This window comes from Kuraishia capsulata, genomic scaffold (assembly GCF_000576695.1).
Source record: "Kuraishia capsulata CBS 1993 genomic scaffold, Kuraishia_capsulata_scaffold_3, whole genome shotgun sequence".
NCBI classification, from domain to species: Eukaryota; Fungi; Ascomycota; class Pichiomycetes; order Pichiales; family Pichiaceae; genus Kuraishia; species Kuraishia capsulata.
In genome coordinates, this window is record NW_019172952.1 from 851123 (window position 1) to 871648 (window position 20526).

Below are 20526 nucleotides of genomic sequence, written 5' to 3' on the forward strand. Positions count from 1 at the left end.
CCCTTTCACAAGTACTCAAAGTCTTCAATGCTTCGTATTGTTTTGCGTGTATATAGTCAACTCTATTGAATAGCCAACGCATTCACGTTGCCTGATAACAAAGAAACAACGTTCTCTTCTATCAAGCCCTCAGCTGTCTCTCCCAAATGCTTCTTGGGATCTTGCTTACCAACATACCTCGTCTTCAGTTGCTCCTCGCTCAATTCCTTCTCCTCTTGCACCCTGGTAACGTACTGTTCAGCGATCTTAACCAATGCCTTTGCAGAGTCTTTGTTGTGTATCTCTTTCTCATTGTAGTCGTTCATTTTCAAGCCAGATTGCCATTCCTTCTTGTGTAAATTCAGCAACATGCCAATCTCGTTCGAAGTCTTTCTGTAGTCGATGTTCAGAGAGTAGTAGTTTCTGTTGAGCCCGTGAATCAGAGCCTGTATGGTTGGTTTGTTCAAATGACCCACGTTGGAAGTTGTCTGTCTTGGTTCCTGGCCCATCATTATGGCTGTAGAACTTATCGATCTAAAAGCATCGATCACTACCTTTCCCTTCACGGATTGGATAGGGTCAATCACCACAGCCACCGCTCTAGGGTTCAACTGTTCGAAGGACTGTTGGGTGTTGATATCCACCGAAGACAACCAACAACCAAATCCAGGATGCGAATGGTACCATCCCACCACCATCTCATCTCTTCCAGTCTGCTTCAACATGTCCATCATCTTTGTTTGGAACACGTCATCAACGGCCTCGACAGAAACACCAGTACCGGACTGAGGCATGGCAAATACATCGATTACATGTACGGTGAACTCGTCAACAAACTCACCCAGCATCAAACCCATCACCTCCATTGGAACTCCGGCTCTACCGTGTTTCAACATCTTCAACAGGGCTAATGACGAAATGTATACCGTCTCGGCATTGTCAATCGCTTGGCCATCTGTGGCAGCGGCCCCTCCATTGGCACCCAGACCCCCTGACCGAACCAAAAAATCGTGTAGCGAATCCATTGCAGTGTATATGAGTATAAAAAGTTACTCCTGTCACTGTAATTGCTTAAACAGTTACTGTTTGACAATTGATCGAGTAAAACGTTCAACGTGGACTTCAAGTGGCAACGCCGCCTAAGATCGAGTTTCAAGGAATAGGTTGGTGCACGTCCCTCTTGGCTTCAAAGCGGGACATGGGGAGGAGCGGCCGTATGATGGCAGCAATAAACCGTTGGAAGTATTAATTTGTGAATAATGTACATTATTATGGCTCTCAATATGTATATAAGCCCACTTCGGGCAACAGATACAGCATTTTTTTGTTGTTTATAGATTTACCTGCACCTGCCTGTTGGCAGACCTTGGGCATGCGGCTCAAAGGTCTGCTACATGGTAGGAGTGAAAGGCGAATAGTAAACCTGCGACGGATGTTCCAAGGCAACTCGTTGAGCTCTCTTTGAAATCGCATTGTGACTCTTTTTGCCTTCTTGTTCTCTTAGCACCATAGCCATGATGGTAACAATTATGGTGTCATTGGTAACGTATCTCATGGTCTTGAAAGCCCTCACGGCATTGGCATTATTCATCCTCTCGTAACACGCAACGGTTCCCTGGATCCTAAATTTCTTCAGTGCCAACTCGTGCGGTGAGTCATTGTACTGTGCAAAAATTGGTAACGTAGAATTCCTGTATTTGCGACAATATTCGATTGGTGCAGCGACATCGCCAACCGTCGTATCGTCATGAAGCAATGGATTAGCGGGATCGGGCTTGTCGTCATCTGTGATACCGTCATGAAGATGAGCGGATGGAGACTTGTTTTGGATCACCATCTCGAATGAAGTGCTTGCGTAAGGACTTGTGATAACCGAGGTGCCTAGCCACCGGATTTTGGTACCCTTATACAGAACATCGGTGTATGGTTTTCCTCGATGCGTGAACATCACGATCTTGGAAGAATAATTGGCCTGGACTCCTTTCTCATTTGGCTTCGGATACATTTCAAGGACGTATCTTTTCACTCCACATTTCAGGAATTTGCTATACACTTTGCAGATCACGTATTTGTCAGTGTAGAAGTCCTTGTATTCGGTGGGGTTGGAAAGCTTCAGCTGTTCCATGGCCAGCCTATCCTTTTCTTCGTAAAACTTGTACAAAATCATGTAAGGACAGTTCTTTCGCACCACTGATAGCGTTGGAACAATTGCATGCAACAGGGGCGTCGCTATATCTGATTTCGAGATGTACTTGATCTCCGCCTCGTTGCCTGGTTTCTTCCTCTTTGCCTTGAGCTTCTCCAAGGACTTGTACTTGAAAAGCGAGAATTCAGATGCAAATACCAATACTCCGATCTTGAAAGCCCCAGATACCACAGGCATATTTCTGACGATATTGAAGGAATCCGCGGGTCTGTTGAAGACTGTGGGGATGACGATCTGAACAGGCGTCTCAATGGGGCCAACGAGCTCATGCAATGTGTTCATGGAGTCGGAGTCGGACTCGGACTCTGAGTCAGAATTACTCGGATTGACATTTTCAAGCTCTGATCGTCTTCCTGGAGGCGTGTAGAACGTCTGGTTTGCCAGTCCCCCTAGTAATCCCATATTCCTCAACGCGTTGTTAAAGACGGTCTCCTCGCTATTCACGGAGGAGGCATCGTCGAAGGCATCTCGAGCATTCGCTTGAACGTTGGAATTTTCACCATTTTCAATACTTTTCGAATCGTCTGAATCACCAGAATCATCACGAACTGCGCTCGTTTGGGTTTCACCCCGACTCTGCTCCTTGTGAAGGTCCTTCCTGGGCTTTCTTGAAAATATAGCCATAGAACACCAAATGTGAGATACTTATTTAACAAACAGTTCACAACTTCGTCTAGTTAGATTTGAGCAAAAAGTTAACGCAGATGACTAATATCTCCGCTTGTCACGGGACATCCGTTGAGAAGGTTTAAGGGTAAGGACAGGTATGTGCACGGGCTGTGCGTCATCTCTAGCCCCCAGAGGGTGGACTAAATGGGCATGAACAGTTTGGGAGAGAAACTACCAAATTGCTTCAAATTTGGATCAACAGCAGTCACAAACTAATCAGTATTTGGTCCCTTTACTCAATTCAATTGCTAATGGCTGAATTCATACCTTCTCAAGGTGTGCCCCCGTTCCAACCGCGCAAAGATTACCAATCTGATCGAGAACCCTGTAATGATAGTGTATCTCCCATATTTCTAGATCAGGAAATACGATGCGATCTTATCGTGTCGGACAATTTTTCCCTTTGGAAGGTTTGGTCTTCAAAATGAGCTTTATCCCTCATATTTGTTCAGTTTATTTCATTTCATTTTGACTTTGTGTTTGTCTTCGCTCTATCTTAATTTGCTACAATGGTTAAGAAAATCACCTACGAACAAGCCGGGTTGTCTGGTAATCCATTGCTCTCGGCCGCCTACAAGAGCAACGGGATAGTTTTCACTTCCGGAAGCATTGGTCAGAAGGACGGTGTTTACCCAGAGGACGTTTCTGAGCAGGCCGAACTGGCAATCCAGAATCTTTTCAAGGTGTTGAAAGCTTCGGGCTCGTCTCCAGACAGAGTCCTGAAGGTGTTGCTTTTTGTTAGCAACGGAGACGATGCCGCTGCCGTCAACAAAGTGTACTCCAAGTACTTCCCTAGCAAACCTGCCAGATCTTGCATTGTGGTTTCTTTTCCAAACAAATCTGTTAAGGTGGAGATGGAGTGTATTGCCGAGGCGAAAAGCTTCTGGAAGCTTTAAGTTCCTCGAGGATGGTTAAGAATCCTAAAGAGCTTCAAGAAATTTCAGGCAGATCTCAAGTACTCCTACCCGGTCAAAGGTTTTTGCTCTAAAATCATGTTTTGAACTGAAGCTGAGTTTTTGGCTTGAAATTCTACACCTTCCTGAAGTTTGTGCTTTGAGGGCTGTTGGGTCGGGTATTATATAGAATGAGTACTTCTCTGTGAGTCAATGGACGCCTCCCCTGAAAACTTGCCAAAATAAATTATTGCAATTATGCGCAATGCCACTGATGAATAGAAAACGTATTGAAATCAAGCAAACACAAAACAGTAGAATGAAGGCGTTGCAGCTAGCGGGAATAGTAGAGAAGGTGATATAACGGATCATGTGCCAATCGTCAAAAAGCTTGTTTCTCCAGTTTCTTTCGCCCACCGTAGTCAATGATCTGCACGGTTGAGCAGAAATGCAAACCACCTTAGGATTACCTGCCATAGTTGAACCAGCCTTCCATATGATGGTACCTCCCTTTTCTTCACTGGGGGCTGTTTGGCAAGTTCTTGGCTCGAGGTTGGTTCTGGCTGTTCTGGCTGTGGATCTGAATCTGCAATCGTTCGAGCAGTGTCCGAGCTTGAAGAGCCATTTTCTGCAATGGGTTCTTGAATTTTTGTCAGTGCTTCGGGATCAATCACCGAATAGTTGTTCTCGTTACCACTCTCGTCAGTCTCAATATCCTTGGAGTAATCGCAGCACCATTTCGAGCCTTCAATCACAAACTTGTACACCAACTTGGTTTTCTTCTCAACAGACACCTCGTAAACCCAGCTCCGAGTTTTCTCGGCGTAAACCATGGGAACCACCTCCCACTCGGAGAAGGTACCCGCGGCTCCCACCGCACCGAGACTATGGTTGGGGTCCGAATACATCAACTGATATTTGGCCATGATTGTGATTGTTAATCAGAGAATAGTTTGGGTAAATTGATCCAACAAATCGCCTCAGCAAATTCCACGAAGTCACAGGGAATTGTATTCAATGTCAGGAGAACAAGAGGGTGTAAACCGCAAGTTTGATCTCAGCATCACTTTTGGTTTGCGTACCCCATGCTAGATACATAAGGCGCGAAATTATTCAGCCCCGATTTTTGTATGGGAACCGGGCAAATCGCATTTTTTCAACAAAAAATGAGCTCACAATACTAGTCAATTATTCTCAAAAAAATTATAAATTACGGGGAAGACCAGAGAGAAAAAGAGATTAATCACACTGCATAAATGAGATCACCATCTACTCGCTACAATGTGGGATAGGTAAGTTACGCAGGCATTTACAATGAAAGAATCTAAACGCGAGCCATAAGCAAAATGAAAAACAAGAATAGATGGGTCAACCATGTCAGCGAGTAGCATTAACATGTATTTGTGATACCACAACCAATTTAGTTCTTAGAATGGCCAAGGGCTGTAGTCTAACTTCCGGGTTTGGCGCATTACATGCATGGCCAAGGTGACGTCTGCAGACGGCCCTCGAACAATCTGAAGACACCAGAATACATTCCGAAACGCTTAGAAAACAGATTCATTTCATGAAAAATAGATTCAAATGGTAGCAACAACAGCTGAGATAAGTATTTCAGTAATAAAAATCTTAGATGAACCGAAAACATTCTCAGGAGAGAGACAGCCTACGGTCCCTTCGGGTGCTGCTAGTGGGGTCCCCGCAGGAGTGCGTCACTCAATGATCAGTTTTGATCTTGGCACGCTCGAGTTGCGACTCAAGATGGTAGTCGTTGGCTATTCTTCACATTTGAATCAGATCGCCGCTTGTGTCTAAGAAGTATAAAGAACACTGAAACGGTTAAGATGGCTATCAAAGGACTGGATAAAACAGTGCAAGTGTATAATGGTAAGTCCAGGCGATCAATCCAGGGTGCTTGGTCTCTAGATTACTAACCATCGCCCAACCATATAGAGAACGAAGTTAAGAGCTTGAAGGTGTTGGTCGTTCATGCTCGCTGGAACAAAGTTATCATTGATGCATTACTGGAAGGTGCCATCAACAAGATGACAAGTTTGGGGGTTGAAACGAAAAACATCTTCGTTGAGTCCGTCCCCGGATCGTTCGAGTTGCCATATGCGGTTGAAATGCTTTCGAGGACAGGAGAGCCAGGGAACCCCGGTCCATGCAAATACGATGCCATTATTGCCATTGGTGTCCTGATCAAGGGTGACACCTCACATTACGAGTATATCTGTGAGAGCGTTACCCACCAGTTGATGAGAGCGCAATCTGTAATCGCTGCGCCTATCATTTACGGTGTCTTGACATGCCTAACGGAAGAACAAGCATTGGCAAGAGCCGGTATCTCTGGAAACATGCACAACCATGGCGACGACTGGGGTGCAGCTGCCGTTGAGATGAGCATCAAGAAAAGTCGTGAGCCCAAATCTCTTGAAGCTCTGGTAACACCAAAATGATAATGTGAACATATGTTGAAATAGGCTGGGCGAATTGTGTGCACATCAAACATGGCCGGTTCTGCCGGAATTTGTCCGGTAATGAAATTTGTTTGCAGGGCTTTTATCGTTCAATTGCATTATCATATAATGTTCATAGGACATATCATAATCTTGTTCCTTGGCCAAAATTCAAGGCTATGTTCTGCGGTCAACTGTAGCGTACTTTTTTTCTGAACTCTCCCTGTCTCCCATAACTATCTACACTCCTGGTCATGTCATCATCTTCTTCTTCTTCTTCCTCTTCTTCCTCTACCATAGAAGTCAGATCCAAGGACAAAACTGCCTATTCGACAAAACACTAGCGATTAGCCCAAAAACATACTACGACGCAGTAAATGTAGTACCAAAAGAGTAGGCAATTGTTTTGGTTCGTGCACTATTTTCATGATAAGACCGGAACCCTCGGTAACCGAGGGTTTGGCCGGGCCCTACATGATGCATGATATAATTTTTCTTCTTGATTCCAAAACATTCTGTGGATGTAAGGGTTCAAGCTCTCGCAACTCCCTGGGAAAAATACACAACATATTAATGTCAGACAGTGAGGACTACATACGACAATCTGACTCAGAGGACGACGTTTCAGACTCGGGGTTTATGAGCAGGACAAAACCAGTTGCCAAACGAGCTTTTGAGGATGCGTTTGACTCGGACAAGGAAGACGGAGTTGACAGTGATGAAGAAGAGTTTGAGCAAATAGGAAAGAACAAAAAGCTTCAGAATGGCTTTGGAAGCGAAGACGAAGACGACGACGAAGACGAAGACAGCAATAATGAGAATGAATCTGGTATTGATGAGGATGCTTTAATGGAGCAGGCCGCAGCGGATGCCAGGAATAACTTGGATTTGGAGCAGATAGGTGGAAAGACTCAAAAGCTGAAAAAGCTTACACCAAAGCAACTAGAAAAACAAGCTGCTAAGATCAAGAAGACTGGCGTTGTGTATATCTCGCGAGTTCCACCCTACATGAAGCCTACCAAAATGAGACAGGTGCTTTCCAGATTTGGTGAAGTTGGAAGATTGTTCCTGAAACCAGAAGATCAATCGGTATACAAACGCCGTGTGAAGACTGGAGGTAATAAGAAGAAGAAGTTTGATGAGGGATGGGTGGAATTTGCAAACAAGAAGGACGCGAAGCTTTGTGCATTCACGCTCAATGGTAATACTTTGGGTGGGAAAAAGGGAAATTTCTACTACGACGACATAATCAATGTGAAGTATCTCAAACACTTCAAGTGGGATGATTTGACGTCGCAGATAAGCAGAGAGAACGAGATCAGGGAGGCCAAACTCCAAGCTGAACTTTCGCAGGCTCAGAAGCTGAATAAGACTTTCATCCAGAACGTGGAGAAGTCCAAGATGGTCAAGAACATGCAAGAACGGAAGAAGCAGAGAAAGGATTACAATCCTCAGGCGGATGTGGAAGTGAAGAGGAGTTTCGAGCAGAGAGAGGTTACTTCCACCAGAGCCGATTCCAAGTTCAACAAGACCAAGATGAGTGATAAAGTTAACAACGTGCTAAATAGTGTATTTTGAGAGGTGAAAAGGCTTAATAATCCGAAATCCCCAAGCAATAGATTTGTAGTAAGGCATAAAGAGAGCCCAAAGAGCGTTTTTGAGGTTGTATTTGCGTGTGTAAACCGATTTGAATGCGTCTTCTTTTTGGCGCCCTTCTGGTGTCTTTCTCTGTAGATTACACCTCTGGCTCTTCCATATCAAGGTCTGTGATCTTTCAGCGAAACTTGAAAACCAAATCAGCATGGCAAAGGCTAAGAAAGGTAAATCCAAGGAAGTCGAAGAGGTTGTCGAAGAAGAAGAACAATGGGAAGATGATGGCCCAAAGAAGGGTGGAAAGAAGCTGCAAGACAAAGCCCAGAAGAGGGCCGAAGAGCTAGAGAAAAAGAAGCAGAGGGAAGAGCTTTTGAAAATGGAAGAAGAATCTACTCCTTCCAAGAAAGCAGGGAACAGCAAGAAGGCAGGTCAGAAGTACAAGGGTGGTATTGACGATGCTTTGAACAGCTTCGGGAGCGGTTCTAAAGGTTCAATTGAGGCCAGTGGTATTGATGATGCCCTGGGAGCTCTTTCTTTGATTTCTAAGGATGGTGATGAAATCGACAGGCATCCAGAAAGGCGAGTCAAGGCTGCGCTCGCGGCGTTCAGTGAGAGAAGATTGCCCGAGATTAAGTCCGAGAACCCCGGTCTGAGAAAGCAACAACTGGAACAACTGGTTTACAAGGAATTCCAGAAGAGCCCTGAGAATCCAATGAACCAGGTTTCGGCCAAGTACAATGCCAAACAGGAGGATGTTGATGAGGTCAAGGCCAAGATTAGAAAGGGCAAAGAGATGAGATATCAAAAGTAGGATCATGAATCTATGCTTCACCTGCACTGGTTCCAAGAACTGTCCATGACATTTGTTCTTTGATATTACGAGTTTTCTGAGTGAAAGAATGACTTAATACTACAACCTCCAAACTCATCAATATACGGAACATGTACCAGTATATCTTGACGCGTATTTTATCGCTGTTATCGAAAATATCAAGACCATATTTCGTCGTGTGTTTATCGTTTTGTCTTTCGCAGACAGAACGATAGGCAGGAACTCAAGATAAGTTGAGCGAGTGATGTTCTGGGCTCCACCTCTATCTATTTTTCCCAAATAAATACACCCAATGGAACTGGAAAAACTGTAAGGGATTATCTTCTTGGGATTGTGCTTGAAATTTTTCACTAACTTATTTCTCAGAATACAATCCAATCCCTCATTCCAAGATGCTAAGGCTTTGGTTATCATAGACTCGCAGACAGGACTGTCACTGGGCCATATCGGTGACTCTTCCAATGAAAGCGTCGAACAACTTTCCGGTCTGATTAAGGAGAAGGGTGCACAGATTTTTGACTCCGACGGGTTTGGCTGTGTCGGGCTTGGGGACCGTAAGGTGAGTCTGTATGCTAAGGATGGGATGATAGTTGGTGTGTACAACTAATAAAGAAGGCGTTAGGGTGTCACGTGTATATTATAGATAATTCAAGTTCATTAGTTCATTAGTTCGTTTAGAGGCGATTTCAAAGAAATCCAAAACCACCGGAGCCGGATCCGAAGCCAGACCCAGATCCAGATCCAGATCCAAATCCAGACCCACCACCAAAACCACCTGGGCCACCACCAAAACCACCTGAGCCACCACCACCACGAAACTTGTTCTGTCCTAGTCCCATTGATCCAGGTAATCCTTGGCCAACCATGTCGAAATCGCCACCGCCAAACAGAGGATCATCGAACCGAGCTCCGGGAGGCCTGAGGGAGCCCGCTCCGTATCTGAGCCCGGGTCCCTGAAACAATGGGTCATCAGCAGTAGGATGCATGCCACCACCAATTCCTCTGTTCAAAGGATCAAGGTAGGCCTTCATCTGCGGATTGGGACCCAATCCAGAAGGGTTCAGATCCGAGTCTCCGAAGTGTGAGGGAGCAGATATTGGCGTAGTTGACTGGGGTTGAGTCATTTGGTACTCATCCTCAAACCCGGGTGGTTTCTGAGGGTCCTGGGTGTTTTGAGTTCCTTGGGTTGCTTGAGGTTTGTTCTGCGGATTTAACTTTGGGAGCGATAGAGCGTTCTGTTCCAAAGTGGATTGATTCTGCAAGCTCTCAGAAGGTATATCGCGTGGTTCTGGGATTGATATCAAAGGCTTGAATCTGAAATCGTACGTCTTCAGCAACTCTGCCAAATCGCCGCTTGACTCCAGGTCCGAAAGGGTAACCGATCCATCGGCGGCGTAAGACGACAGATCTACCACCAATGAGTCTATGTAGCCCTTGAGCGACAAAACAACCACAAACGCATTTTTCGCTGCCAGAGAAAATATCTGGCCGGATATACCCGCGGCAGATTGGAGCAGTATGGAGGTGGGGCTGGTTTCCGTGGTGGTCTCCGTTTGAAATCGCTCGCTTAGCCAGCGCTCAGTTATGGCAATTATCAGTGCCATTTCGAGTATTTGGAAAGGCAGATTGACCCAATTTTATCAAGCAAAATCAAATAAACCTGAGATAACCATCAAGATTGCAAGACTAAAGTCAGACTGACTATTCATAATCAAGTAATCAGAGGCAAATATATGAGCGGCGCACTTCCAAACTCCAAAATGGCTCGGGGTTAATTTGATAAAGACACTGGAAGGCCAATTTTCCGATTACTGGAGTCTTCCAGAAAATATGCGTAGCATGACGTATCGGGTATGGTGCCTTTAATATCTCTCAATATAGTGCGTGTCTTGTGTGTGACTCCCACCAATGAAATTACAACTCCCGGAACTGTCCGGGTCGGCTGGAGTCTCGGAAAGTCATGAATCGCCTAAATCCCTATGGTGTATGTGGAGGTCACGATACGTCTATCAGTCCGAGGTGGATAGCCGCAATCGCATCTACCAATATTCAGTTACAACTGAAAATAAAAGCATAAGCTGAAATTAAACATGTAGCAAAACCTTAAGACTCAACTGTTGAATAATATTCCAAATTTGCTGCCAAGTTTGCCGTCCAATTCCTTATCCAGCCAATTTCTTCCCCCGGGTCACTGCAGCCAGATGAGCAATTCCCAATTTCCCCCAGGCTCTTTGCCCCCCGCCCCTCCCCCCTCCCTTTCCTTGACTATCGTGCCAAGCCCAGAAAAAACGAATCTCTAGAAACGTTCTGATGTGTTCTATAGGGCCATTCTTTCTTGAGATCCGAGCAGTCTGAGTAATCGTGAGATATTACAAGAGTTTTTTGGCGTTTTTATCTGTTGTGATTGCAATTGTGGAACACTCACCTTTTGTCGGCCAATTGCGTTTGTTAAGCCAAGTGAATCTGCCGTAGCAAGTGCCCAGCAAGTGCCCTGCAAGTTGCCCCTCCATTCTCTGTCTTTGGCTTGTTTCCCTAGACTCTTGTCATGACTACAACAGTACCCAAAATCTACTCGTTCCCCGAATTTGGCAGTGTGGCCGAGGCTGTGGCCGATCATATTATTGCTGCACAGAATCATGCCTTGTTTGGAGACAGCGACAAGAAGCAAGATAGATCCAATTCTACAGGCTCGGCCATGACCACGAATACCACTGCGTCTTCCTCAAACTCGGCCTCCACCACAAATATAGCAGGTACTCCCAGCAATCCTGCGAATAGTTCCAAGAAGAAGAAAAAAGAGGTAGTGAAACGCTTCAAGATTGGTCTAAGTGGTGGTTCTCTTATCCAGGTGTTGCACGAAGGTCTATTGAAAAGAGATGACGTTTTGTGGGATCGCTGGGATGTCTATTTTGCAGACGAGAGACTGGTGCCTTTTGAGAGCACCGAATCGAACTACGGAAAAATCAAGAGGAAACTGTTTGATCAGATCCCAGAGGGCAAAGGTAAGCCCAAAGTGTTTCCAATCGATGAATCCCTCATAAACGATCCACAGGAGTGCGCAGACAACTACGAAAAGTGTTTGATTCGCGGATTCGCCAACAAGGACTCCGTGAAGAAACCCATGTTTGACCTGGTGCTTTTGGGTTGTGCCCCAGATGGCCATATTGCATCCCTGTTCCCAAACCAGCCAACCCTGAGGGAAAACTTTGCATGGGTTGTTCCGGTAGAAGATGCACCTGTTGGGCCAGCGAAAAGAATCACTCTGACTATTCCAGTTATATGCCATGCCCACAGAGTTACATTTGTGGTAGAAGGTCAGACCAAAGCACCAGTCATAAAGACGATAATGGAGAGGCCCGATAAAGGTCTCCCCAGTAGTATTGTCAATGAAGGAGCGGCGGGCAGGGTTTCATGGTTTGTGGATGATGATGCCCTGCACGATGTGTTTGTGACGAAAAAAAGGTATAAGTTTTTGGTGGATCCTCCTCAGAAGTGAGCAGGCAAGAGCAGCAGCTCTTGTGCGAAACTGCGATCCCTTCTCTCTTTAAGCGACCAACAGTTTACTCTACGTCATTTCTGAAACGCCCAGATTACAAGCACACATTTTTTTCCACTTCACACCAGAACTACTCGAGCTGTTGGAGTTTCGGGCTCTGCTCGAATCGCTGGGCCGCAAGACGCCCTTCTCCACTGCGTTTGCCGCTTGAGAAACATCGCTCATACATTTATAGATAGGTCATATTATTTATTGACGTGTCTTGTTATTATTTGTGGCTTCAGCCTGGTCTGGTGGCCGTGACGCCTGAGTTCCAGTTTTATCTTTCTTGCTAATTCTTAATCTTCCTTGTAATCACTTTGGCATATTTCCCTTGGAGTAGACACTTTTAGCAGCTGCTCCAAAAAGGGCAAATATTATTCCTAGCGAATAAATTTCATGCTAAATCTTCAGGCACGAATCCCACTGTTTTCTTCTGGACGCACTGTCAGGGTCCATTGCAGTGGGATAGAAGAATCATGGCCCTCGAACGCCTTTCTGTATCCAAACACAGACGAAAACATGACAAAAATGAAGGCGGTGACTGTACAATCATTCAGTACGTTTGAATAATAGTTTGGTCTGTACCTGTAATGTTGATCTCTGAAACACTCATACCCAATCTTTAGGGTACACAGAGCCGCACCAATCAGATATGTCACGTATGGAACTTCGATTATAAAGCTGACCGCAAGAAGTGCCAGATTGTACCATATGTAGCTCATCACCAAACCATATCTGAAGAAAATTGTCAGAAATACCAGCGCGTAGCTTCGTATTCTTGTAAGCATTCTTTGTATGGTTTCCAGAAGGATCGAAAGCAGCGGCTCTGGAGAGACAGGAAGCTCTTCAATATCTTGCTCTCGCGTGACCATGACAAGTAAAAGATAATCAATGCCGGTATGAAAAGACTGATTGATCCAATAAAGAGTTCCAAAAAGTGATTCATCCAATGTGATTTAACTCTTCATGTTTTTCTGTCAGAACCTATGGTTTATGTATGGGCGGATGTTCTGTCATTATCTAATGTGTGGAGAAGGATTATTTATTTTGGAGACTATTTTGAAAACTTTGGGAATTAAAGATAATTGAGTAACTTTATTTGATGATTTCAAGGTTGGTTATAATATAATTCACTTCGAATCACTATACACTTGCAAAAAGTCCATATCAGCTCTAAAAACATTAAAAAAATCATCCAAATAGGCTTTAGGTCAACTCTTTTGTTCGTGATCTCTGCTTTCCCGCTTAAGATGTCTTGGTTGGGCGGCAGAGTCTAAAAAGAGCAGCCAAACAGATACAAAACCACTCCTATTTCCGTTTTTTTTTAGTTCATATGAATCAGAATTGTGACAGAAAATAATCGCTTCCTTCAATATTCATTTTCGAGTACAAATACGCCAAAATTGCCCATATCTGCTTTAACCTAATACCGAGTTTTTTGAGTCTTACAGGCCCCCCGATAACACGTCTTAATTTTCAGCTCTCCGCAGACCAACTTCACACTACCTTCTTGATGAAATTTTGTCACTCGATATCTTATGTGTCTTACCTTGCAACATTGGCATTGAAACTTTGCTATTGATGACATGATTCCCATATCTATAGTCAATGGAAAATATTTCATATTCGACATTGACAGCGTCAAACGGGTGCGAAATGACCATCTCATCATAGGTACTTTATCAGGGACTTTGAGCATACTACCTCAGCAAAATATACTGCTTGGACTCCCCCTTCAACTGACATCTGAGGAGGCACTTTGGTTAACTGAAATGGGGTTGGGATACCTAATATTCAATCTCAAGAGCAGTGGTTTGAATTTGGAGCCCAAGGTGGCGGGTGATGAAACCAGGCTCAACACTGTTGAGTCCAGTGACAGCGATAGGAAATTAGAGATATACCAAAGTGAAAGCGTCCAGTCAGAACTTTCTGCTGATCTCAGAAAGATAAAAGACAGTGTGGGATATCAGACTTTCAAATTTTTCAAGTCCTTCCAGAATGGGTCCCGTTATGCCGTTTTGCCAGGAATGAGGTTTGGAGGTAAGTATCTTGTATATAACGGCGATCCTCTGAGGTACCATGCCCAGTTTATCGTGCAACCTCTTGATTATAAGAAAGATGACATTGGAATGATCAACATAGTGAATAACGGGAGATTGTCTACTGGTGTGAAGAAGTTGTGGGTGGTTGCTGGTGAAAAAGAAGATGGTTCTACCGAGTGTTTTTCAGTCGAATGGGCAGGATTTGGCTGAAACGATGAAACGACTTCATGGCATATGTCAAGAAATATTTGAATAGGTGTATATTAGTTTGCAATTGAAAAGGTCAGTCGGTATGTTCTACCGTAAATATCTCAAAATGAATACTGTTAGGCATACTGGATGCATCCTGCAGCATACAGTGATATTGGTATATCCGTCACGGATCCTCTTATTTCTCGTAGTTTTCTGCGCAATTTCTATATCATAAGCCATTTAAATAACAAAATTGAACCTGCAATTTTACTCCTCTACAACTACCCAAAAAAGCGTATTAAAACCCGACAATGCCATACAGAGTCGGCCATCTCGCGCACCAATAGGCGATCCTCACCTGCGTCCATATAAAACAAAAAAACGCGTTCATCCTTAACGCCTGGTGAGCGTTAATCTATCTTTCGAAAATCGCGAACCAATTTTCAGTTTCCTGGCATCAAAATTGATTGTATGTTCCATCGTATTATCAAATAAGCCGTACTTCGTATCGTCCAATCGCTGGACGAATTTCGAGTTCTGCTCTATGTTTGTAATAACCTGCTTCAAGTTGTGATAGTCTACCTCCAGAGACCCCAGTTTCGATATCTGATTCTTGTAGCTCTCATCCAATTCCATCTGGTAGCAGTGATTCTGAGATTGCAGGAAAGAGACGGTCTCTTTCAGCCTTGAGACTTCGTGCCTTAGAACCTCCGATTGTTTCGTAGTCACCGTTGGTGATGTATTGCAGGTGGAGTATTTTCCTTTCTGAGGCGAGGATTCCACACTAGAAGCGGGTGTTGTGTGAAAATCGTCCTGATCCGCGGAAAGCGAGAGTCGAGACACGCGCGAGTCTGCCGACGAGACACTGGATCTGTTACTGTTGCGTAACTCCTCTTCGTTCAGGCGCTGAACCAGGTGTGTGATCATGAGTTTCTGCTCCCCCACCTGCTCCTCCAACATGAGAGTTTTGTCTTTGAGTTCGATGTTCTCGAGTTCGAGTTTCTTGAATCGAGCATACTGTACCTCTTTGTATGCTTTCATTGTGGTGACTGGTGGCTTTAGTTAAAATGCTTGAACGGTTTATCCGCAAGACGTGAAGTAAGGGGGGGCAGGCGATGGACCGAATATAACGTCAATTTACTCCAACCTGCGGTTACACATCACAAACATGCAGGTTAATAACCCACAAGCACTCACCCTGCAGAAGGGGTTAATCATGTATGTTTCAAAGGGATGAAAGTGAAACATTTGCAGGCATTACGATGGTGCGGATACATATTGAGTGTAACACGAAATGATACGCGTGCTTTTGAGGCAACAAACGCGTAAAACGCGCCTATTTACAGACTCAGATAAGTAGACCAGTCCAATTGTAGATGCCAAAAAGGGGTATCTTGGGTATTGCGATATAAGATTAATTATAGAAATCGTTTTTACTTGGCCATCTCCCCGGCCTTGTCCAGCCATCTCTCAAGGTTCCTGGACCTCTCAAAGTATTGGTTGGGATGGGCTATGGATGTCTGGTCAACCTTATAAGTCTTTCCCAGACCCGAGGCTGCCAGCTTTTCCATCTGGGATTTGTGCGTAAGCTCAAACACCTTAGTACAGGCGTTCTGGTAGTTACCCATCTCCTTCTGGTCCAACACCTCCACCTGGCTCTGCTTGTCATTGATGCCCATTTCCTCCAGTTGGACCACTAGCCTCTCGCTCGTGAAATCTCTGTATGGACATCCATGATATTCGCCTTTCGCTGGTCTCGGGTGCTTTAGAATTTGACGACAGTCGTAGGGCCTATAGTTGATCCTGGCACCTTCCAACCCGTAGCTGTGCCTGATATTGTAGCGATACTCCTTCTGGAACTTGTCTATTGTCATGGCACCTGGTCCGCTGGTGAATTGTTTCTGCCAGAAAATCATCGCTTGATCGATATTGAGACCTATCCCTTTCAGAAATAATGTCAGTTGCTGTCTGCCCTGGAATCTAAGATGGTGGTTGGCTAAAACCCCTTTAACTAGATTTGTTCCACACAGAGGGTAATGACGGGCAATTCCCTCGCTGATGACACTATCAGCAGTGATATCAGTAACATCGGAATCGCTTTGAGTGAAATCGCTTTGAATCTCGGCAGCAACGTAGCCCTGTGACAAGTGGTTTAACACGGGCAACACTCTGTCATCCTCATCCAGTTGGGACAGAAATTTTCTCGTGACCAGAAGATCTCTTGTCATACTGGTTTGGAACTCACTGGCCAACAGAGACAACACAGAAACTTGAGGAACGTAGCCAAAGCCAAGGTGAAGATACACGGACTTTGTGGCAATCAGATCACCGATGTACTCAAACGGAACTTTCAAAAAGCTCTCCTGGTTGAAAAAGGATTTGATATGGTCTTCACTGATGTTTGCGTTGGCACCACCACTGTTCAACACCAAATAGTTCCTGATCACTCCATGACAGGCGTTATATAGTTTGTCAGCCAATTTTCTCTTCGTTGAATCTCCAACAGCTTCCCATGGTAGACTCAGTCTATCCGTGAATTCTTTTTGCTCGGACATCGAACAAGACATAAATCTGATCTTGAACAATGTGGTCTCAGCCCTGACGAATCTGACCCGCAATTCCTCAGACTTACAGAAGGCTAGCCTCAAAATGTAGTGAGACACGTGATCCTTTTTTCTTTCCTTCACCAGCAGCTCGGCGTCCTTTGAGGTCGCCGTCAAGGGTAGCAGCTTTGCCAACAAAGGCTTGATCACCTGCTCGGTTTCTTTGAGAGGTCGGCCATTCTGGATACAAGCTTCAATTTCTAAAAGCACCTTCAACCTGTCAATGGCCCATGTTTCAAACTGATCAAGCGTGATTTCGTTCTGGGGTGGCAGAGTGTAGAGGGAGAGACGTGATGGATACACGGTCTCTAGGAGCTCTTGGGCTTTGAGCGAGTTGTCATATGCATTGATGTGAACAGAGGACTCAAAGTTTCTCCTACCAAGAGCTCTTCTCTTCGTCTGTCTGAACATTTCTCCAGGTCCTTTCCGTGGGGACTAGAGGATGGGTGCGTTGTTGGTGGTGAAATCTAAAAACAAGAAGCATGCGAGACGCGTCTCTGGCCCTCCACCAGGATAGTGCACCCACCGACAACATGGGCACGTGACTAATTTCAGATCTCTGTATGGTTGTTCTAATTAACTACGAGATTATTTTCGCATCATTCTGCGTGTTTTTGGCTGTAATAGATGTACTCAATAGCACTCAGGGGTTTATTCCCTAGTAAATAAGAATATAGATTGTCACTGACGAGTTATTCACCCCAGCGGCACGTCACTGGCAAGAACCCAGGTTCAGCTTTCGCCCCCGCACGTCCTACCGATAACGATTTTGAACCTCTTGGAGGTCTAAACGATACTTCGAACATCAGTCTGCTTTTCTGTCGATCGGCTGTTTCAAGCTCAAGAGCTGTTCAAAATCACTCAAATGGTACGAACACAGGATGATGTGATACGGTCTACTGATTTGGATGCTCTTTCGTGCAGAGTGGCATGTGTTTCCAAAGGCTATCTCGAGGATGAGTTCTTGAAACCGATAGTCTCAGGACTGATAAAGTTCCAACCATTATATTCGGCTCCAAATACTCAATTTGTGGTGACAAGAAACCTTAAGAAACAACTCTTCCAAGCAAAATTGCCTATAATTAGTCGGGGCTCATATATCCGTGTGAAGTCAATTGATTGCTTGGTAGATTCGTTTCTGTCACAACATGAGGGCACACCATGTCAAATCGTGTCGCTTGGATCCGGTAGCGAGACCAGACCGTTTAAGTTGCTACCGAAATATCCTGAATTGAACTATGTTGAGATTGACTTTGCAAAGAGTGTCAAAGTAAAGAAATACTCGATTTTGGCCGATGCAGTGCTGAGATCGAGACTCGGAGTGGAAGCTGCGGAGACCATACCTTCCACCTACGACGAGTTTGCCGTGGCTTCTCCCGATTTACACACAGAAAATTATCATTTGTTCTCCTTGGACTTGAGATCCATTGATAGGACGTGCTCAAAACAGACTTTGGAGGACAATGGAGTGAAGTTTGACGTTCCCACTTTAATACTGTCCGAGTGCGTTCTGTGCTACCTAGAGCCCGAGGACTCCAACCGAGTGCTAAGTTTTTTCTTACGCGAAATACCCGATGGCTCTGTGATAGTATATGAACCAATGGGAGGGGAAGGAGATGACAATGGTAAGATGTTTGGTAAAGTTATGGAAGCCAATCTTGCAACGAGAAACATCAGTCTTCCCAGTCTATTCACATTTGGTACACTGGCTAGACAATCGAGCAGGTTTGAAAGATTGGGCATAAAGAAAGTTAAATGCTTAAACATGGAGACAATATTTGACAACTGGATCAGCCCCGAGACAATGAGGAGGATTTCGAGACTAGAACTGCTTGACGAGACGGAAGAGTGGAAACTATTGAGTGAGCATTATTGCCTTTGCTACTGTACCTGGGGGAGTTTCGCGATTGATAAGAAAATAAGCATGTAGCTGATAAGACATTCAAAAAGATCTTACTATATATAACTTCTGGCTTCGTATCTTTGATTCTCATAGACCACAGTTTCACTATTCCACTATTCATTTCACTATTTACATCTACACCAAGTAGCGTTTCAGGCCACACCAAGCACCTGCACCGACAGTCATCACGGCGGAAGCAATCCCCATTGGCTTCAAACCCTTGGAACTCTTGTAAAGAGCACCTGCTAGAGCACCTGCCGCCAGAGAGTTCAAGTCGTCGTGCTTTCCTCTGAAGGCATCCAGAGAACTGTTGATCAGATTATATGAAAGAGCCAGAACACCAGCGGAGTTACCCAGGAAAGGACCACGCTTTGTGACGTGGTTCAGAATAGTATTCAGCTTCAACTTTCCTGGAACATTTTCACCCTTTGGAATTGCGTTTATGCCTTCGGAAAGCCCATAGGCTCCACCAACACCTAAGCCGAGTAAATATAGTGTACCTGTTCCGTAACACAGATCGTCGGACCAGCCTCTGGAAGCGATCACACCTTGAGAGCCCTCTAGCGATGAAAGCGCTTCATCTTCTAGATCTAAATACTCGATGCCTTTATCGAGACCGGCGAGCGGATGCAAACGGGATGTTTCGTTCAAGACTGAAATATCGGTCAAAGTGGAGGGGTCAAACGGAAGTGACGATGGTGCTGGAGCCGCTGGCTGCTCCTCTTTTTTTGAAGATCCCAATAACCAAGACATGATGATGTATTAGACCCCTTCGATGTATATCGGACACGCCTTATAATATGTACAGTGGATGTCCGTCGTTACGGAGTTTGACTGATGGCCAATTTTTCGCTAGACAAGACGAAGAAAAATTGGCCAGCAAAAGGTAGTGCATCAAAAGATTATCGAGAACCAAGGTCGTGCAAAGTAAAGTAGTGCGAATAACAAATGGAGTGACATCACCGTGCACACAGCTTTCTATCCCAGCAAGGCCCTGTTGGGTTGTTGAGTAGGACCCGAATTTCGAACAATTTTTCTACGGCTTTGTTAGGCCGGGAGCGTTGTTGGTTAGGCAACGTAATTTTTCGTGTCACTTAATATTATAAGCACCTCAGTGTCTTGATCTCTCTTCCTTTGTCTGTACTTCCTAAGAGCCGTCATTATTCCATTCTTTTGACACAGTTTCTGTGCCTCTGATTTGAACCATTTGTACGTATTCACTGCTAATATTTGTCTCTCTTCTTGGGTCATTCTTCGCTATGTGAGGCCCCTATTCTGCCCCACTGTTATCTGTTAGAAGCGAGCGGTTCCTCGACCCTGACAATTGCACTTGCGATTGCGCTCGCTTTTTGACTAAAACAAGAATCACCAATCATGTCATTCAGACTACAATGCTCATCTACATTACACGGGATTGCAAACAATGGGTTACTTCATGAATGCTCTTGTCTCTGGCACCGAATCTCGACTATTGCCAGAACTATTGAGTTCTGGAAGCGAAACGTTCATGACACATTGCCAAATGACAGATGGCTCCCCAACCTTTTTCAGTGTGACAGAAGCACTGGACTTTGTTATTTGCCATTAATATTTGGTGTTGACTTGAAGTTTCATCGG

General features: G+C 44.7%; 18 protein-coding genes across 18 annotated transcripts; 9 read left to right on the top strand and 9 right to left on the bottom strand.

Annotated features, from left to right (window-relative positions):
* Nucleotides 1-62: 62 nt before the first annotated feature.
* On the bottom strand, nucleotides 63-1004 carry KUCA_T00002697001 (uncharacterized protein; the record flags this gene model as incomplete). The annotated part of the gene is made up of 1 exon (XM_022602971.1): nucleotides 63-1004. The coding sequence occupies one exon, from the start codon at nucleotides 1002-1004 to the stop codon at nucleotides 63-65; it is 942 nt and encodes a 313-aa protein (XP_022458723.1).
* A 365-nt stretch (nucleotides 1005-1369) lies between these two features.
* Nucleotides 1370-2809, bottom strand: KUCA_T00002698001 (uncharacterized protein; the record flags this gene model as incomplete). Its single annotated transcript, XM_022602972.1, has 1 exon — nucleotides 1370-2809. The coding sequence occupies one exon, from the start codon at nucleotides 2807-2809 to the stop codon at nucleotides 1370-1372; it is 1440 nt and encodes a 479-aa protein (XP_022458724.1).
* Nucleotides 2810-3363: 554 nt separating this feature from the next.
* KUCA_T00002699001 (uncharacterized protein) lies at nucleotides 3364-3750 on the top strand (the record flags this gene model as incomplete). The annotated part of the gene is made up of 1 exon (XM_022602973.1): nucleotides 3364-3750. The coding sequence occupies one exon, from the start codon at nucleotides 3364-3366 to the stop codon at nucleotides 3748-3750; it is 387 nt and encodes a 128-aa protein (XP_022458725.1).
* A 419-nt stretch (nucleotides 3751-4169) lies between these two features.
* KUCA_T00002700001 (uncharacterized protein) lies at nucleotides 4170-4673 on the bottom strand (the record flags this gene model as incomplete). The annotated part of the gene is made up of 1 exon (XM_022602975.1): nucleotides 4170-4673. One exon carries the CDS (start codon nucleotides 4671-4673, stop codon nucleotides 4170-4172), a length of 504 nt encoding a protein of 167 aa, XP_022458726.1.
* Nucleotides 4674-5591: 918 nt separating this feature from the next.
* KUCA_T00002701001 (uncharacterized protein) lies at nucleotides 5592-5764 on the top strand (the record flags this gene model as incomplete). Its single annotated transcript, XM_022602976.1, has 2 exons — nucleotides 5592-5634; nucleotides 5715-5764. The coding sequence occupies 2 exons, from the start codon at nucleotides 5592-5594 to the stop codon at nucleotides 5762-5764; spliced, it is 93 nt and encodes a 30-aa protein (XP_022458727.1).
* A 28-nt stretch (nucleotides 5765-5792) lies between these two features.
* KUCA_T00002702001 (uncharacterized protein) lies at nucleotides 5793-6206 on the top strand (the record flags this gene model as incomplete). Its single annotated transcript, XM_022602977.1, has 1 exon — nucleotides 5793-6206. The coding sequence occupies one exon, from the start codon at nucleotides 5793-5795 to the stop codon at nucleotides 6204-6206; it is 414 nt and encodes a 137-aa protein (XP_022458728.1).
* Nucleotides 6207-6779: 573 nt separating this feature from the next.
* Nucleotides 6780-7784, top strand: KUCA_T00002703001 (uncharacterized protein; the record flags this gene model as incomplete). Its single annotated transcript, XM_022602978.1, has 1 exon — nucleotides 6780-7784. One exon carries the CDS (start codon nucleotides 6780-6782, stop codon nucleotides 7782-7784), a length of 1005 nt encoding a protein of 334 aa, XP_022458729.1.
* Nucleotides 7785-8007: 223 nt separating this feature from the next.
* Nucleotides 8008-8610, top strand: KUCA_T00002704001 (uncharacterized protein; the record flags this gene model as incomplete). Its single annotated transcript, XM_022602979.1, has 1 exon — nucleotides 8008-8610. The coding sequence occupies one exon, from the start codon at nucleotides 8008-8010 to the stop codon at nucleotides 8608-8610; it is 603 nt and encodes a 200-aa protein (XP_022458730.1).
* A 313-nt stretch (nucleotides 8611-8923) lies between these two features.
* On the top strand, nucleotides 8924-9238 carry KUCA_T00002705001 (uncharacterized protein; the record flags this gene model as incomplete). The annotated part of the gene is made up of 2 exons (XM_022602980.1): nucleotides 8924-8940; nucleotides 8998-9238. 2 exons carry the CDS (start codon nucleotides 8924-8926, stop codon nucleotides 9236-9238), a joined length of 258 nt encoding a protein of 85 aa, XP_022458731.1.
* Nucleotides 9239-9317: 79 nt separating this feature from the next.
* Nucleotides 9318-10235, bottom strand: KUCA_T00002706001 (uncharacterized protein; the record flags this gene model as incomplete). Its single annotated transcript, XM_022602981.1, has 1 exon — nucleotides 9318-10235. The coding sequence occupies one exon, from the start codon at nucleotides 10233-10235 to the stop codon at nucleotides 9318-9320; it is 918 nt and encodes a 305-aa protein (XP_022458732.1).
* A 941-nt stretch (nucleotides 10236-11176) lies between these two features.
* On the top strand, nucleotides 11177-12127 carry KUCA_T00002707001 (uncharacterized protein; the record flags this gene model as incomplete). Its single annotated transcript, XM_022602982.1, has 1 exon — nucleotides 11177-12127. The coding sequence occupies one exon, from the start codon at nucleotides 11177-11179 to the stop codon at nucleotides 12125-12127; it is 951 nt and encodes a 316-aa protein (XP_022458733.1).
* A 449-nt stretch (nucleotides 12128-12576) lies between these two features.
* Nucleotides 12577-13041, bottom strand: KUCA_T00002708001 (uncharacterized protein; the record flags this gene model as incomplete). Its single annotated transcript, XM_022602983.1, has 1 exon — nucleotides 12577-13041. The coding sequence occupies one exon, from the start codon at nucleotides 13039-13041 to the stop codon at nucleotides 12577-12579; it is 465 nt and encodes a 154-aa protein (XP_022458734.1).
* A 714-nt stretch (nucleotides 13042-13755) lies between these two features.
* On the top strand, nucleotides 13756-14421 carry KUCA_T00002709001 (uncharacterized protein; the record flags this gene model as incomplete). Its single annotated transcript, XM_022602984.1, has 1 exon — nucleotides 13756-14421. One exon carries the CDS (start codon nucleotides 13756-13758, stop codon nucleotides 14419-14421), a length of 666 nt encoding a protein of 221 aa, XP_022458735.1.
* Nucleotides 14422-14796: 375 nt separating this feature from the next.
* Nucleotides 14797-15444, bottom strand: KUCA_T00002710001 (uncharacterized protein; the record flags this gene model as incomplete). Its single annotated transcript, XM_022602986.1, has 1 exon — nucleotides 14797-15444. The coding sequence occupies one exon, from the start codon at nucleotides 15442-15444 to the stop codon at nucleotides 14797-14799; it is 648 nt and encodes a 215-aa protein (XP_022458736.1).
* Nucleotides 15445-15836: 392 nt separating this feature from the next.
* On the bottom strand, nucleotides 15837-17417 carry KUCA_T00002711001 (uncharacterized protein; the record flags this gene model as incomplete). Its single annotated transcript, XM_022602987.1, has 1 exon — nucleotides 15837-17417. One exon carries the CDS (start codon nucleotides 17415-17417, stop codon nucleotides 15837-15839), a length of 1581 nt encoding a protein of 526 aa, XP_022458737.1.
* A 454-nt stretch (nucleotides 17418-17871) lies between these two features.
* KUCA_T00002712001 (uncharacterized protein) lies at nucleotides 17872-18936 on the top strand (the record flags this gene model as incomplete). Its single annotated transcript, XM_022602988.1, has 1 exon — nucleotides 17872-18936. The coding sequence occupies one exon, from the start codon at nucleotides 17872-17874 to the stop codon at nucleotides 18934-18936; it is 1065 nt and encodes a 354-aa protein (XP_022458738.1).
* Nucleotides 18937-19044: 108 nt separating this feature from the next.
* Nucleotides 19045-19662, bottom strand: KUCA_T00002713001 (uncharacterized protein; the record flags this gene model as incomplete). Its single annotated transcript, XM_022602989.1, has 1 exon — nucleotides 19045-19662. The coding sequence occupies one exon, from the start codon at nucleotides 19660-19662 to the stop codon at nucleotides 19045-19047; it is 618 nt and encodes a 205-aa protein (XP_022458739.1).
* A 315-nt stretch (nucleotides 19663-19977) lies between these two features.
* On the bottom strand, nucleotides 19978-20160 carry KUCA_T00002714001 (uncharacterized protein; the record flags this gene model as incomplete). Its single annotated transcript, XM_022602990.1, has 1 exon — nucleotides 19978-20160. One exon carries the CDS (start codon nucleotides 20158-20160, stop codon nucleotides 19978-19980), a length of 183 nt encoding a protein of 60 aa, XP_022458740.1.
* Between the last annotated feature and the right edge of the window lie 366 nt (nucleotides 20161-20526).